General features: G+C 35.2%; 1 protein-coding gene across 1 annotated transcript in view; it reads left to right on the plus strand.

The window, feature by feature from the left end:
* LOC105833487 overlaps positions 1-18,644 on the plus strand; it is a 59,735-nt gene extending 41,091 nt beyond the window's left edge. The window contains exons 3-4 of the mRNA XM_012675263.3: positions 17,850-17,965; positions 18,067-18,644. Of these exons, the coding sequence (XP_012530717.1) occupies positions 17,850-17,965; positions 18,067-18,078 (128 nt within the window). The 3' untranslated portion in view covers positions 18,079-18,644. The remainder of the gene's footprint in view (positions 1-17,849; positions 17,966-18,066) is intronic.
* Positions 18,645-18,862: the final 218 nt, after the last annotated feature.

An 18,862-nucleotide genomic window follows, 5' to 3' on the forward strand; every position in this document is an offset into this window, starting at 1 on the left:
TTTATTAACGTGATTAAATAAAAATGTTTTTTTGTATAATTTTAGATGAAACATACATGTAATTAGGTCTCCGAAATAGTCCTAGTTGTTTCCGCTGACAGTATGTTGTCCCTTCGTGTTTTTGTTCAAGCGGTGGGTTTTTTAATGGATCCCATATACCCCCATGGACCGACCATAGGAGATACACAATGCATTTTTCTCATTTACAAAAAAAAAACATGTAATTAGATAAACAGATAAATTTATAAATTTTCAAGTGCCGATCAAAAGCGATCGGAAGGCTGAAACTGCTCCTAACGTAGAGCAGATTTTTGCTTTTTTTCGATATATCTCAAAAAGTATTGGAGATATAAAAAAATGTTTTATACTGTAACGAACCGCGTTCCTAGCGGCTAACAGCGACCGCGCGGCCCGGCCGACCACCCGCCAGGCCGAGAATCGAGCAAGCGTGTTCGCCATAAGAACTCCACGCCACCGAGATGACGCGCATCTCGGAGGCATACATCCTCCCTCCTCTCGAGCTGGCATCCCGATCCAAGGAAACATCACCGAGAGGAGGCCGAGGATCACCGAAAATTCCTGAACAGCTGCCGGGGACCATATATAAGGCCGCCCGGCAGCAATAGACTTCAGTTCTCGCATCCCGTTCGAATCCGTTTCGACGAGAAGCCAGACCTAGAGCTACGACCCATGGTGGAGTGTTCTTCGTCATCGCCGAGAGTTCTCGGCCTAGCTCAATTTCTTTTTCTCCCCTTGCTGGCAAGCCACGGGGTAGAGCGTGCTCTGTCCCTAACGCTTTCGGTCGTTAGCTACCATCCTCACCGAAAATCTTCGCGGCCCAGTAACCAGCACGGAGTGTTCTCCGTCTCCCCCCGAGCGTTCTCGGGGCTGACGCCGTTCCCCGAAGCCAACCAACGCTCTGCAGAATTACCGATTCGAGGAAAAGCTCGGGAACGCTAGACACCTACTCCCGCACCGCGCGCCCGCCGAACACCCGGGACCGAAAACACCGCTCCCGCCGGTCACCGAACTCCGAGCATCGAGTTCGAGGCGCGTACCGCCCGCCGCATCGCGCGCGCCACGGACATCCCACTGAGCCGAACAGCTGATCGGCCGTCACGCGCTCCGTCGCTGACTATTGTAAGATACCGTTGTACATAATGCGAAGCCAGATTATTGTATACCCGTCGCACCATTGTAAATAATCGCGAATTCAATGTAATATAAAATAGTAATAAAACTTGTGCCGTTAACCAACCGCCACGTTTGCTATCTCTGAGCCTTTTTTTGCCCTAGACCCTTCCCGACGAGCTAAAGTTCCGCGCGAAAAACGGTCGTTACAATACAAAAGTTTTATGGCAAAAATATCTTTAACTACATTAATAAAATTCTGAAAAAAAATTTCTTTCAAAAATAAAAACTTTTTTTCATTTTTTTGTAAATTTTATTACTGTAGTTAGATAGTAGTACTGGGTTTAGTAGTAGAATTTTCGAGTTTGCGAGGTTCCTTTGTAAGATACAATGCAGATTGTTAGGCGATTTACAACTCATTGATATGTTGAAGAGTCAAAAATTTATTCAATTTAAGCGAGAATCTGTACTAAAAGGTTTTCGGGGCCGCTGATTACGAATCCGAAGTCAGATTTTAAATATTTAAGATGGCGGATCTAATATGGCGGTCAAAATTTAAAATATTTATTTAATTTAAACAAAAATCTGAAATAATAGGTTTTCAAAGTTGACGAATACAAATCTGAAATCAGATTTTCGAAATTCTAGATATTAGATCCAATGTGGCGGACAATAATTTAAAAACTCATCCAATTTCAACAAAAATCTTTAATAGATCCCACATAGAAATTGACATCCAGTGAATGTCCAATGGACGTCCATTAAACCTCCATAGATCCATGGGACGTCTATGCCCAGGGTGGAAGTCGGATGGACATCCATTAGAGGTCTAGTAAACTTCTTAGCTCCATTGGAGGTTTACCTCCATGGCTTCATTGGAGGTTTACCTCCATGATGGAAGTTAGATAGACATCTATTAGAGATCCATTAAACATCCATAGCTCCATTGGATGTTTTCTTCCATGATGGAAGTTAGATAGACGTCCATTAGAGATTCACTAAAAACCTTGATCGTTTTGTCTGTACATAGAGCTATGGAAGTTTAGTATTGTTTGTTTTGTCTGTTCTGGGTCTGCTCGGAGCAAACCCAAGCAGACCAACGCACTCTAATAAGTTGATTCCGATGACGCCAACCTATTAGAGTGCGTTAGTCTGCTTGGGTTTGCTCCGAGTAGACCCAGAACAGACAAAACAAACAATACTAAACTTCCATAGCTCTATGGAACATTTACTTCCATGGTGGCAGTTACCCAAACAATACGCTTGTCAGAATGAAAACTTTAAAAGAACTTTTTTAAGAAAACATTTAGATATCTTGGAAATAATGTCAAAATGGTAACATTTTTTAGAGACGTCTACTAAGAGAGGTCTTTGAGATATCTCATAGACCTAGTTTACACCCAGTCGTCCAATCCCGATTCACTCCGAAGTGAACTGTATTTAGGGAACGTTTACACTGGATTGATCTTACTTATAGTAAAAGCGGAATGAAAATAAGAAGTAAGATAACCAATTTACACCCAAGAAATTTCATTTCTCTCCACAGTGAATCGGGATTGGAAAGCTGGGTGTAAACTAGATCATTGAAGAGTTTCATTTAAGTTTCTTGAAAAGGTTATCCTTATGACATCAGCTAAATGATATCAGCTTAATGTCTCATAAAAGATCACAATGCTATCCGATTTTTGAGCTGTCCATGCGCGTCGTAGTTGACTCGGAAATCAGACAACACTATAACATCCTGAATGAGAGATTCATTTGATATTAAAAAAAATTATTATAAAGATAATGTTTTCAAAAATAACGGTTTGTCTAGAATTATTGCGCACAAAAAAATGCACAAAATCTAAATTCATCATGTACTGAACAAAAACAGGATAATAAATGTACTATTTAATTTTTCTTAGAATATGATCTATATAGTTAACCATCTAATTAACCATTTGAACGCTTCAAAGTATTAATGCTAAATAGATCGCAATTTCCATCAAATTAAGGTTATGGAAAAAGATAAATTTGTAACCGTGAATCTTGTATGCCTATTGGCTACGGATAGCCGCGGGATTCAGAGTCCGGGCGGCGGGCTCGAATAAGTGAGAAGACGGTGTGTGCGGTATAATAATATGTTTATTCAGTGTTGATAGGCCTATGCTAATATATACAGTTCCCTACGTTAATATATACAGTACGATTCTCGACATGCGAGGTATTTGTGTGCGTGGTGCTGGCGACCGTGTCGCGGCGGATGCCCTGATTGGCTGTGCGGTGTGCGTGCCGATCGGTCGGCGTGTAGTCGGTGATGGCGGCGGATCGCCGCGCTACGGTTGGTCGCAGCGGTGCGACGTGCGGCGCGGCGATATGGCCTTAAGGCCCGGCGCTAGCGGCGCGGCGGTGTACGGTGGCCAGCCTGGCTGGCGGCGCAGCGGCGTGTAAGACGGTGCGGTTGGCGGCGCGGTTCGCTACCCGATCTCAGCTGATCGACGCATCAGCTGTTCGATCGCGCTGTCGTTGCCACCCCGCGTGGTGACAGTCGCGGCACCGGTTTCTCCTCAGTGCGGAGTCCCCGGGTCGGGACGACGGCGACCGCTCAGTGCGCGGCCGAGAGCCCAGGTACGGAGCGTGGCGGTGTGCGGCCCCTCAATACGCGGCCGGGAAGGCACTCACTGCGTGCCCGGGTAGGATCGCTAGGTTAGGTGACGGCGCTCAATACGCGCTCGAGGATGCCTGGCTCAGTACACCAGGAGGAACGGTCTGCTCACTTCGCAGGCCGGGGAAGCTCTGACTCCGGTCTCGGGTGGAGGGCTTATATACCCTCCACTCGGTGGTGAGGGAAGGCGAGAAGAGCGGAGGGAACCTGCGCGAGGTGGGGGTAACGGCCTTACCTCCGCTCTAGCGGTAGCGGAGGAACGACTCGTTACAAATTTAATAATGAAATTAATAAGTAAATAAATTAATGCTATTTATTTTTAATATGTTTTGTAAAATTTAATTGCTTTTATAAAAAATAATATAATTGCGTCAGTTTATAACATATAGGTATATGTAGACAATAACAAGTACCCATATCGATGAGTCAAATTCGCCTAGCAGATAGAGTACAAGGTTCGTCATCCTAAGGTCCCGGGTTCAAAATCAGCGCTAGTAAGAATAAAGTAAAACAATATAATTTAAATTTAATTAATTAATAAAAATTTGTCTTAAATTTAGTATGTACTGTTGATAAAAATAATTTTAAAAAATGAAATTTTTATTTTAAATTTTTATTTCGTCAATCATCTATTGAGACTCCATGTAGCCTCTACTAATGATCCACAAAACATCCGTCAGTCATCCATCGAGGTTCTGTGAAGCCTCTATTAATAATCCACACAACGTCTAATAGATCTCTTTGATGACGTCTAATGGAGGTCTAATAGACGTACGCAATGCGGAACTATGGATTTCTAATGGCTCTATATTGGACATCTAATGGACGTCCACTGGAAGTTCAAACTTCCATGACATACGTCTAATGGACGTCTATTGGAGATTTCATTTCTATGTGGGAAAGTATTCGGGATCGCTGATTACGCATCTAAAATCAGATTTTGGAAACTCAAATTGGCATAATTACTAAGTTGTCTGCCTCTTAGCATAATTTGGTACTAATAGCAAGGACGTAAAGAATTTCTAGTTCCATTTTTTCCGTTTTTTTGTGTTTTTTGATTTTTTAAATATTTTTTTTAGATTTTTGTATTATTTTTTGCAACAAAATTTTTTTTGAGAAATACATAACAATAATTTTTCCATGGCAAATACATTTCAAAATTTAAATGTATGGAATTTCATAAAGCAATTGCTCTCTTTTGAAATACACAAGGCTACTCTACACGTAGAACACGCAAACATTGATCTTTTTTCAGATTTAGATGTACTGCAATATGTACATCTTCTGTAATTTTGAACAATAATCACGCACGCACGCACAGAAAACAAAGCATAAATCTGACCGTGCGACCTTCTCGTGGTATGTTTTGGGTAATGCCAACGCCGGTGGTTTTTCAAAGTTTTTGTTAGCGCTTCGCTAGTAACATTACCGTCCACTGGACGGCGTCCAATAGAGGTGAAGAACTATCGATGCACTATCGATAATTATCGAAAGTTTTAACTATCGAAAATTATCAATGGTATTTTTGAAACTATCGATAGTTTTCGATAGTTTGTAATATTTTTTATTGCCCTTATAAATGCTATTAAAAAGACAAATTTTAATAATGATAGTAGAAAAATAGCACTATTAACGCTAAAGGCGGAACCATAGACTTTTGCATAACATATAATGTATAATGTATAAGAGAATTAATTAATCAGAATTGCTTATTTCCCTCCCCAGAATAAAAGTAAGGGCTATCGCACACAAAGGCCGGTATTTATAGACAAGTTTTATATTTAAAAAAAAATCGTCTTAAGTACTGCCTTAAGTCATTAACCAGAGACGTATTAACATCTTAAGACATTGCTTGAGACGGATGTTAAAATAAAACTCGACTATGACCGGCCAAAATGACATTGGCTGCTAAGCATAGCATAGCATAAAACGTTGAACCAATCACCTCCTAGTATAAAGTCGCCATATTGATTTACATAAGATGCTCAAGCGCCCTTATGCTGTGCATATGCAGCTTATGCCATTTCGTGTCTGATGGCCCTGTTGCGCCTTGCGGTACAACAAAGGATTTTTGCCGTACCTTGCGGTGCGACAAAAGATCTTTCGGGATTCGTTACTGCCCAAGGAGTAGGAACTCGCGGAAAGAGGCGGCTGTTGTTGGCAGGGTCCTCAAATCACTCACTCACTGATTCTAAGTTGATTTGATATAACAGATTTATTTCACTGTGGTTGTACATTGGTTGCAGTCGGCGAAGGTGCCGCGTCGTATTACACTTGATTAGATACGGCGCGTGACTCGGAGTTAACGCGTCGTATCTTTGCTCGCTTGAGATTTGCTTGCGGCTAAGTCCCGAACTCGTACTTCACTCGTGCGGGCCGTACGTATCGGCTTGATTTCTAATCACTGATCCCACTGGCCGCTGTTCGGCAGCAGCTTAAATAGTGTCGCGGATTTAATTATTAGTGGGGGCATCGGGCCCTCCGCATGACTATATATGGTCATTCCCGCGCGCATCCGGCGCGCGGGAAATATTTGCGAGCTTAGCAACAATTGCCAAAATGCAGGTGTGCATTTCCGGTGGCATGATTGTTGCTAAGCTGGCTTCGCTAATTCTTTAAGGTGGCTGGTGCGTTGCCCAGTGCGATGACCGGCCGGCAGCGCACGAGGCATATGTCACCTGACACCTTATGATAGCGAGCCTTCCTCGGCGAGCTAAATGATAATTTGAATACTTTATTTGTAATATAATTTTATTGGTTGTGTTCCGCTCACAACAGCCCTAAAGGCCTCTGATGATTGATTGGTTTATTTTCTTATGTGTTATGCGTTATAAAGGTCTGTGCTCCTGCTCTATTTCTAATTGACTTTCTGCTTTTCTCTACTACTGTAATAATGAATTTCGGAACGCAGTACACCGTTGCAGTAGTAGTACTGATTTATTACTACTGAATGCACTCGTTGGCAACGTTGCGTTAAATTAAAATGAAGAGATGATTGTTTCATGGTACATTACAAAAGCTAAAATAATAAAGTTAGAAAAAACAAATAATTGGTTTTTAATGCATAACAAAAATTTAATTCTTCGTCTTTCATTTTTACGACTTGTGTGCTTTTTTATTAAGACAATTGTTATTGAATAAATGAAGTTATTAAAAAATATTTACAATGTTAAAAAAATAGGGAGAAAGTCTGGTTAGTATAATAAGATGAAGATATAGAAAAATATATTATCATAATTGTAATTGTATTAATTTCTTGTACATATTATTATCCAAAAAATACAAAAGAGACAAATATAAGCGGCGACAGTGAACGGATGAAACAACAAGCAGTGTCGTTTCTAAATGTATTCAAGGAAACAAAAAAAAAATCTTAGTATGAAAATATTTTAAGAAATCTCAAGATTAAAAAATAGCTAAATGCATTACGTGTGGAAAAGAATATAAAACTAGTGACAATACCAATAATTTAGCTGATCATCTAAAAAGGTTTCATTTTTTAAATAAAATAGACTCTGAAAAAGTTTATATTTCAAGCAAGTGCTAATTCAAATAGTTATCCAAATTTAATACGTTCAAGTTACCAATCAATTAGTCCAATTTTTAAAAGATCATTACATTATGAAGGTTGTTCTTCGTTATTTAAATTGCGCGCGTTGTTGATGGGACTCGACCGATCGAGGCGCCGCGCCGCGCTCAGAGTAGGCAACGTTAGCATTAAGTAAGTATGGCGGACGATCACAGTCAATAGTCGTGTCGTTCCCAGATTTCGTGCTATTAAATCAATATTTATAACAGACTCAATCTCCCCAAGAGTCTGTTAAAGGTCATTGACCTAAATAAAACGTGGTACTGTGACCCTTTTTGGGGTCGGAAATCCATCTGGGGAAATTAAGAAGAAGAAATCAATATTTAGTAAAATCTACGTGTTCCTTGTACCTGTATCAAACCGTAAATAAAGGTTCTTATCAAAGAAAAAGATTTAGATAAAGCACTTCTTATGATGATTGCAACTGATTTACAGCCATTTAATATAGTAAATGATGTTGATTTTCAAAAGTTTGTACATCTTCTTGATCCAAAATATGTTTCACCTATAAATTTACAATGCGGAAAAATTTAATAAAAACCCTTTACTTACAAGGAATTAATAAATTAAAAGAAATATTAAATGATATAAATTATATGGCCATAACAATTGATTGTTAGACATCAATAAATACAGAATCTTATTTATCAGTAATTTGCCATTTTATAAATACAAATTATGAATTAAAAAGTTGTGTATTAACCATTTAATATAAAATATTAACCATTTAATAAAACATTTAATAAAAAATCATACTGCTCAAAATTTAGCTCATGCTTTATTAGAAGTTTTCCAAGAGTGGAACATTAATGATAAAATTACTTATATTGTGACAATGTTACAATTTATTTATTTTACTATTATTATGTATTAAATTGTAATCCGTGCCTTTCGGCTTTGGATGACTTCTGGTGTACAATTTCATAGATCTTATTCTTATACTTATACATGTGATTAACAGATGCTTACAATCAATACCTTGTACTCCTGCTAACATCGTTGCTAATACTTCTAATATGCCACTAAACTGCTAGTATTGAATAAAATATAGAATTATATTATACACTAAAATAACATGATATAATAAATTAAAATTAAAATAAAATAAAATTATTATAAAATTAAAATTAAAATCAAAATTAAAATTTAAAATTGAAATTTTTATTATAATTAAATTTAAATTTAAAATTAAACAAAATTTCCATAAAAACAAAACAAACGAAACAAACGACTAAACGATAAGATATATAGGTTCTTTGGCATTGGCAATGCTTGAAAAATTATTCATTTTCTTTTATTAATTTTCTTCTCCTATCCTTGGTCTCTGACCCTTTAGTGCGGCTCTTTATTGTCGCCTTCTTCTTTTGCTTCCTTCCTCTTTTTCTTCATGATTTTCACAATCTTTTTCATTACCTCCCATTCTCTTTAATCCTCATTTAGGATTTCTTCTGGTGTCATTTTATCTTTTGTCTCCTCACATTCTTTTAATACGTGTTCTTTGTTCTCCTCTTCCTTCCCGCAGATTCTGCACCTTGTATCCTCTTCTTCTTTCCAATGTTGTCCTCTCCATTTGTTCCCTTGCTATTGTTATTCTCTTCTTTTTTCTCTTTTTTGCTCTTAAGTACCTTGGCATCTCCTCTGTCATTATATTTTTATACCCGCTTCAATATTTTGATTCTTCTATCTTCCTTCTTTCATTCTCTGCCTCTATTTATTCTCTCCATTATCTCTCTTACTATATTTTCTGTCTCCTCTTCTTCTTCTTTCCTCCTCTTTATCTCTTCTTTCTTTATCTTTGCTTTCTCTCTCTTGTTTTTGTTCTTTTTTCCTCCTACTTATTCTTTCGTTGTCCCGGTCTCTCTCTATCCATTTCTTTCATGCATTTTAAAACTATCTCTTTCTCCTACCTTCTTGCTTTCTCTTCATACTTAATAGTTCTCCTTATTAAAATGCTGCTTCCTTGCTAAAATTCTCCATTTTCGTTTTTTCTATTAGGATATAGCTTGGTGTTCTTCTATCCAGGCCTAATATCCACTTTGTGTATTTTCCCATTATTCTGTCTATTTTTTCCTCGTTTCCCCAGCCCGAGATTTCTGCTCCGTATAACGCCACGTTTCCTACCAGTGCCTTAAACATCTTCATGCTTCTCTCACAGTTCCTTCTGAATAATTTCTCCACTATAATCCCTATCTGCTTTATCGCAATCGTTGCTCTTCTTATTCTTTCCAAAATATGTTTCTCCGCTCCGCCATTTTTCTGCATGATAAATCCTAAATATTTTATTTCCTTCATCTGCTCTATGTTCTCATCTCCCCATTTTTATTCCCTTCTTCTTGCTTCCTTTTCCCTTCTCAAATACTAATACTTTTGACTTTTCCGGACTGAGAATCAAACCTTTTCCTTCTATCTCGGATCCCTTTCTATGTATCTCTTAAATCTCTTCATCATTCCCTTCAGTTCTCGCTCGTTTTCTAAAAGCACTATGTCGTCCGCGTATGATATGGACCAAACCTTTTTCTTTCCTATTACTACGCCTCCAATTTGCTCTTTTCTCAACTCTTTTTCCAGATCCATATTATGGATGTTAAACAAGGTTGGGTTCAAAGGGCATCCTTGTTTTACTCCATTCTCAGTTCAGAACTCCTCCGTTTTTCTATCTCCTTTATCGCATTCTTCGTCTCTCTGTATGTCTCCATTATCATCTTTCTTAATCGATCATTTATCTCCATCTTCCTTAGCATCTCATTTAGCTTCCCTCTCTCCAGTCTATCAAATGCTGCCTCGAGATCCGCGAAGAAGGCGATTACTTTTCTTTTTTCTTTTCCCATTTTCTTGTTTACTAAATAGTTCAGTACGTATATTGCGTTCGTTGTCCCTCTTCCTTTTCTAAAACCAAATTGACTTTTTTTTAACTTCCTGTCTGCCTCCTTTTGCAGTCTCTCGTTTAAAATATTTGCATATATTTTGTACGTCGTATCCATCAGCGTTATTCTTCTGTAATTCTTGATTTCGGATTTTTTTTTTATACATTGGGCTTATACACTGGCACAAAAAAAACGAAAAAAAAATTTTGACTGATTTTTAGGCAATATTCAAAGTGATGCAACTTTGCGAAAAATCATCTAAATTACATGTATTTTTTTTTTAAATTGAAGGGCAAAGACTCTACTTTAAGAATCCCTACGCGAATGTTTGATTTTTTAAGTGCGAACCTCTTGTATCGCATGAAAATCAAACATGTTTTTTTTTAATTGAAAAAAGTAAAAGTTTGTTATTATTTTGCACAAGTTTCTTGTTAAAATCTGGCTAATATTAATCCAGATTCTTAAAGTTCATTCTTTTCTAAGCAATTTAAAAAAAAGTACATGTCGATACGATATTTTTTGTTGATTGCACACGAGTTTGAAATTTGCACTGCATTTTAGGATATTTTAGCGAATAAATATGGTATTCTTGGATGACGTTCATAATGTTTTGGCAATTTTAATTCGGTCCTCTGTGCCAAAGGAGAAGTGTGCCAAATTATTTTTAACAAAGGCAGAATTGTTTAAGTGATCTCGGGGTAGGTTTTTTGAATATAAGGGTGTCTTCCGCAGGGTGTATCGTGTTCCTCTCTTTTGCATTTCGTGTGCGGGACTCAGAAGGTCCTCTGTGCCAAAGGAGAAGTGTGCCAAATTATTTTTTAATAATCACTCCAAAAACGTTCCAAACTTCAATCAGCTAATAAATTTGATTTCAAAAGGAAAAACATTAAAAAACAAAAAAATTTTGAGCAAGTACTCTCAAAATATGTCACTTTGTTGTGAGTGTACAACACTCACACCGAGAATAGCGCGAGCGATAAGGGTGTCGAGTGACACCTTGCGCGAGGACACTGTCCGGTTTTCACACCGGGCAATGTACTCGATTGCCACCCAAAATCTCCTGATTTCTGATGGAATGCACGTAACCAGCAATTGCTACGTGCTGGCTAAGCACGGGCCAAAGGCCGTGTGATCGTGGGAGAAAGCGCCCTAGCAACAGGCCGAAAAGCAACGTATATAAACGCCGCGAAAAGAGAATGAGCAGGCTCATTAATAACACAGGCACACAAAAAAAAAGTGGTTGGTCCGGCGGACTAGACTAGTCAATCCTTATGTATTTTGACCCGCTGAATCCGAATCTAAGGTCAGAATTGCAAAGTTAGCTCGCATTTTCTAACCTCAAAAAAATTTTTTTTTTAAATATTGGTCTGGTGGGCCAGACTAGTCAATCCTTATGTATTTTGACCCGCTAAATCCGAATCCAAGGTCATAATTGCAAAGTTAGCTCGCATTTCTTAACCTAAAAAAAAAAAAATTTTTTTAAATGTTGGTCCGGCAAACTAGACTAGTTTATTCTTATGTATTTTGACCCGCTGAATCCAAATCCAAGATCAGAATTGCTGAATTGGCTCATTTTTTCCTAACCTCAAAAAAAAATTTTTTTTAAATGTTGGTCCGGCGGACCAGACTAGTCTATCCTTATGTATTTTGACCCGCTGAATCCAAATCCAAGGTCAGAATTGCTGAATTAGCTCATTTTTTCCTAATCTCAAAAAAAATTTTTTTTAGGTTAGGAAATGCGAGCTAACTTTGCAATTCTGACCTTAGATTCGGATTCAGCAGGTCAAAATACATAAGAATTGACTAGTCTGGCCCACCGGACCAATATTTAAAAAAAAAATTTTTTTGAGGTTAGAAAATGCGAGCTAATTTTGCAATTCTGATCTTAGATTCGGATTCAGCGGATCGAAATACATAAGGATTGACTAGTCTAGTCCGCCGGACCAACCACTTTTTTTTGTGTGCCTGTGTAATTAAAAAAGAATTTTTTTTGTGGTTTGAAAATGCGAGCTAACTTTGCAATTCTGACCTTAGATTCGGATTCAGCGGGTCGAAATACATAAGGATTGACTAGTCTAGTCCGCCGGACCAACCACTTTTTTTTTTGTGTGCCTGTGTAATTAATACAGCGACGTATCTATGTCGCTTGTAACAAAATTGTACTTAATTATTTGCAACACTTATCTATTTGGGTTTAATAACTGAGAACTGTAACTACGTTGGAGCAAATATAACTTTTTATAACTACTCTCGGCGTTATCTTTACGGAACCTGATCCCGAGAAGTCATCGGCAGCGATCCCGTAGTGTCCCGAGACTGAGAGCACGACAACTTTAAAAAAAAATTAATACAAAAGTAGGACTTTCAAAAAAGTTGTTTATTTTGAGAATTAAAATCAGGAATTTTCACAGTCAGCATCTTATTGACTCTTACGGGAGCGTCCCAGATGCGCACAGACTAAAACGGACACAGCAGGCTGATTAAAACAAATACAGATCAAAATGGACACAGATCGAAACGGACACAGTGTTAATTAGACAGAAATGAATTTGTGCAAATTCTTTAGAGATCAAAGAAAAGTGAATTAAGATGATTAACAAATCAGTCTGGTGATGTAATCTATATAATTCTCTATTTAATTAATCAGACAAATGTACGGTGCGTACTTTGTTGATAGTTATTTCTCAATAAAGTACTTTTGTGTGTGTGTGTGTGTCCTGTCCACAGGACAGACAGAGTATGACAGGTTTTCTAGCCTAAAATTCGTTAACTTCAATGATTAATATTTCGCTTTGCGGAGCAGACTTTTTTCTGCTAGATGTGTTTTGTTTTTAGCAAAAACGCACCGAATAAGCATAGTTTCATGGTAGTATTTACTGGTGTGGGTGAACTAAATAATTACCAAAATTGACTTACATTAACGTTTATTCGATTAATTAAATAGAGAATTATGTAAATTACATCACTGTACTTATTTGTTAACCTTCAATTCTCTTTTCTTTGATCTCTGAAAAAATTCAACGAATTTATTTCTGTCTGATTGACACTGTGTCCGTTTCAATCTGTGTTCGCTTCGATCCGTGTCCGTTTCGATCAACCTGCTGTATTCGTTTTGATCTGTGCGCATCTGGGACTCATTCACTCACTCACTCTTACAAAGAGATCCCAATATTTGCTAACTCTACTTCCGAACGAGCTGTAATGCAATCGAAAGGAGATGAAAAGCAAAAACCGTGTTTCGGCTTTTGGTTAAATAAGCCTTAGTTTATAAAAAAATTGCAATTAAGTATATGCATTTTCAGCCGCTCAGGTAAGTATAATGGAAAGCCACTTCTCGGCATAAAGCACGGTGGCCGCGGGTGCTAAGTACGCTCCTACCGTTTTGTTGCTATCCATGCGAGCTGAGTGACCAGTCGTGACAAATTTTTTTTTTAGTCTGTATCCCAATAAAATTGATTTTCTTTATTCTTTAAAGCAAACCTTTTTTTGCGGTTATATAAATTTTTATAATGTTATTAAATAAAAAATAACAAAACATTTTTTATATTTATATTATAAATCTTTGACATTCTTGTACAATGTCGCGTTCATTTTTTAACTTTGATGGATGCCAAGCAATTATTTTGCTATTATTTTTATGTTATTATGTATATATTTTTGTTATTTTTTGTTTTTTTTTTTAAATTGTTTTCCACCCAACGTACACAACAAAAAATGTATTTGCAACACGCGAGTTGCATTTATAATATGTTCCTGGTACGAGAAACATTTATGTTTCCAATGTTTCAATATAAATTTCCACCCACAACATTGTACAAGAATGTCCAAATTTTATAATAAATAAAAATGTATTATTTTTTATTATATTTAATAACATTATTAAAAATTATTAAAACCGCAATATAATTTTTTTATTTTAAAGAATAAAGAAAATAAATTAAATTGACATGTAAACTGAAAAAAATTATCACAACTGCTTTCGCACCCAGCTCGCACAAATAACCAAAACAGTAGGCGCTTAGCCACCGCGCTTTATACCGAAAAGTGGGTTCTTATTGTACTTACCTTACCGGCCGAAAATGTATATATTTATTAGATGCAATTTTCTAAGAAATTAAGGCTTATTCACCCAAAAGCCAAAACACGGTTTCTGTTTTTTCACTTTCCCTTTCGAATGCACTATGGCTCATTCAAAAGTGGAGTTAACAGATTTGGCATCTCCTTGTTAGATCATGGCACATCGTGTTTGAGCTGAAAAAGGAAACATAGAATTAATAGTAGATGGCAGTACAAGTTTCGAAGATTAACGTACCGTAAGTTATCATCGAAAATCACTGGGATCGTTTTGATCCCACAGGGCACAATAAGAGTTAAATGAGAAACTCAATAGGCGTCACCTAAGCTTTAGAGATTTTTCTAATTTTTTGATAAATACGAAATTAAAAAATAAGGATTTAAAATAGGAAACATTTCTGAAACTAAAAAAATGTATAAAATATTTTCAATTATTTATATAAGTGCAGTAAAGGTTAAAAAAGATAGCACTTGGGCCATGTTAATTACTTACATATCGTCACTTCCGAATAAAAGGGCGTTAACTCAGAAGCAGTTTGAAAAGAGCGTTAACTAAGAAGCCAATTGAAAAAAGCGTTAATTTGAAAGCTGGTTGAAAAAAACATTAACTCGAAAGCCGATTAAAAAGGATGTTAACTCGGAAGCCGTTTGAAAAGGGCGTTAACTCGGAAGCCAGTTGGAAAAGGTGTTAACTGGGAAACCAGTTAAAAAGAGCGTTAATTCATCTGCTAAAATTTTTCGCATTATTTTAGTTTCGCAGCACTGCCGAAAAAATTTTAGTGCTTGATTTAAAACATAAATATATTTTGAAACAAAAATTAATATGCACATATAGGTAGAGCATCAAAATTATTTCGGCAATACTGTCAAAACTTAAATTGAAGCGAAAAAATTGAACACGCGAGTTAACGTCTTTTCAACCAGCTCCCCAGTCAACGCCTTTTCCAATCGGCTTCTTAGTTAACGCCCGTTTCAATCAACTTCTGAGTTAATGTTGAAGCCTTTTCAAACGGCTGCTGAGTTAACGTTATTTTATTCGGAAACAACAATATGTATATATTCAATGTGGCCCAGCTATGTATTTTCCTCTTTTTTGTGAACATTTTTGGAAAAATGTTAAATAAAAAAATCAACATGTTTAATTAAGCATTTATTAACATACTTATGGAAAAATTACACAGATATTTATTAAATAATAAATAAGTTATTTATTAAATAATAAAACTGTGTTTATTTACTACAAGGAGCGTTATCTTAACTCTTACCTGTCAAGAAATTCCTCCTAACTAGAGAAAGATAAAAATACCAATCAAATGTTAAACACTGAATAAAGAAATAGAATCTTAACTCCTGTATATTAATAAGATATGTTGTGTCCCTAACTATAATGGTTTCACAATGCAAAGAGTTTTCTTTCTTTAATTATAAACAAGATGTTGTAATAACAATGTAAAGTAAATATAGTGTTGGAAAAAAGCATAAATAAAGAGCTACAATGATATGAATTGCAGATATTTATAATGGTTACATAGTTATGCAATGGTTACATAGTTATTTCTGAAATTTTTGGGTTGGAAAAACAATTTGAATAAAGTGCGATTATAACCCAGGTAGCAAGCCCACGTCATTTTGACGTCCCAAAATGGTCTTTTTTGGTCATATGTCGTCAAAATGACCATTTTTTTACATGACCTAAAATTAACGTCATGATGACGTCATTTCGAAGTCATATTTCAGTCATGATCTGACGATTATTTTCCCAGACAGCACACATCCAAAATCGGGACATAAAGACGTCATTAAGACGTATTTTAGACACGGTCTAAAGCGGTGTCTATACAATGAAATTTAAGGCGTAAGGCATAAGCATATATTATATAAGCATATTATATTCAACTTTAAGAGAACTTTTTTAAGAAAACATTTATATATCTTGGAAATAATTTCAAAATGGTCAAATTAACCATTTGAACGTTTCAAAGTCTTAGTGCTAAATAGATCGCAATTTCCATCAAATTATAAAGGTTATGGAAAAAGTTAAATTTAACAATGAAATTAATGAGTAAATAAGTTAATGCTATTTATTTTTAATATGTTTTGCAAAATTTAATTGCTTTTATAAAAAATAATATAATTGCGACAGTTTATAACATATAGGTATATGTAGACAATAACAAGTACCCATATAGACGATTCAAACTGGCGTAGCAGATAGAGTACAAGGTTTGTAATCCTAAGGTCCCGGGTTCAAAACCTACCTAAGCAGCAAGTAAGAATAAAATAAAATAATATAATTTAAATTTAATTAATTAATAAAAATATGTCCTAAATTTAGTATGTACTGTTGATAAGAATAATAAAAAAAATGAAATTTTTATTTTATTTTTTTATCTCTAGTTGCAGTTTAAAGATAATCCGATTTAAGAAATCTTTTAGATATTAGTTTCATGATATCTTTTTGTTCTCAAAAAACGACGCATTGGTTAACATTCTGACATTATGTGTTATCTTTTAGAAGTCTCTTTATGTTATTATTTTCAGAACAGGGGCTCGATTCTTGAATTTATTCGCAAGAGAAACGTATTCGCAAATTCTGTTCTTACAGAAAAGTTAGAAATTTATTGGCTATCGTATGGCTATTAACCAATAAACTTACAACTTTCTGTTAGAGCGAGTATTTGCGTATACGTTTCTCTTGCGAATGACTTCAAGAATCGGGTCCCAGGATATCTTTTAGAGATCTTTTTGACAACATATTGTTCACGTCATTCTATGACGTCAAAATATGGTACATTTTATGACGTCAGGAATTTGTGACATTCGACCGTCATTTTAACGTCATAAGGGCGTCATTTTGTGACGTCAAGAATAGTCAGTAAATGATCATTTTGGGATGTCAAAATGACGTGAGCTTGCTACCTGGGAAGTCATAGAAAGCAGATATTGACCAATTAACTGATACATAAATACATCGCATCGACGTCATAAGCGATATATTAGCGCTTTCTGTGAAATTTGTTGTGTAATTATTTGAAAATGGGAGATGAGCTAAATTAGGTACACATTGGGTACAGATACCTTAAATCTTAAATAAATGTTTCTTTAAACATTTTTTCTAAAATATATTATTTAAAATGGATAACAAATGTAAAACAAATGTTTGATAAATATATTAAATAAATATTATTTGTACAATAAATATTAAATAAATGTTATTTGTACAATAAATAGTGATCATGTAAAGATAATTAAAAATAAATATTTAAAAAACTTTTTTTAATCATTTTCGCCGAGTGAGATAGTTTTTTTATAGCTATGATAATTAATTTCAAGTTAACACTGTTCTTTGCAATTCGGACATTAATTAGAACGACTAATTAGTAAAAAATTTCAATTTATTTTTATATAAGTCGCATTTGCGTGTGCTGAAATGGTTGTGCCAGTTTAAAATAGATAGGTGTCAAAGTTTAACTTGGACGCAGAAAATGAATTGTATCCTATTAAAAATACAAATTAATTTACGTTTTTAATTATTTTCTTCTAGATGATTTGATGAACATGGATCAGCGGATAGATGACGATATAATAACAACAGATATTGAAAAATCAACTTTAAAAGTTGGTTGTTTATTTGTCTGCCTATTACAGAAAAAAGATATGGTAATATTTAAAAGAAAAATAATAAGAATAATTTATTAAGTATACAATATAAATTGTCTCTAAGATATCGGATGTATTTTTTGATTTATTTATTTTTGCAGATGAATGTATAATTTAAAAGAAATAATTTGTTAATTATATTATTTGACTTTATATATTGTTTGACATGATATAATAGAGAAGGTGGTAATATAGCCAGTGTGAATAATATGGCTACCCATATTATCTCCGTTATTAGCTGAAGAATTCTAGTAATTATTTATAATATCATTTATTTAGTAGCCTACTGTTACATAATGTTAATATGTCAAAACACAACAGTCAACATTTGTTATAAGGCATTCTTAATTTTAAGAATTTCGAAAAATTTTTTAGGTACATTTTAACATTTAATTACACATACTTCCTCATTTTTTTTAAACTTAACAGCATTATCACCCAAATGTATGTACACTTGAGTGCTTTTTTATCATTTAACTCTTTATTCGGCTCTATATATTTCGAGTTATACAAAATTAAACGATAATATAGTATGTTGTCAATATGGCCATCTAAGTGTGCTAGTAATGTGGTCACTTTCGAGATTTCCATATCGACAAAATTCTTGATAAATCGATTAAAGACTTAATTTAAGGCTGTTAATTTTTTTAAATCCTTTATGTTAATAAAGTTATTTAGATTTAAGTTTATTTTTATTTAACTTCCATTAAATGTGAATAAAAATCACCTTTCGATATAACAATTTATTTTATATTGTTGCGCGCCGCGTGTCGCCCAATGCATTCCTGAAACGCCAGTTAACTGACGTTTATCTGATATTATCGATCGGTCGGTTGCTGGGAAAGATTTGTAATAAATATTCGGCTGTATATATTTCAAGTTATACAAAATTAAACG

The sequence above is a fragment of the Monomorium pharaonis genome, chromosome 4 (assembly GCF_013373865.1).
Source record: "Monomorium pharaonis isolate MP-MQ-018 chromosome 4, ASM1337386v2, whole genome shotgun sequence".
NCBI lineage: Eukaryota > Metazoa > Arthropoda > Insecta > Hymenoptera > Formicidae > Monomorium > Monomorium pharaonis.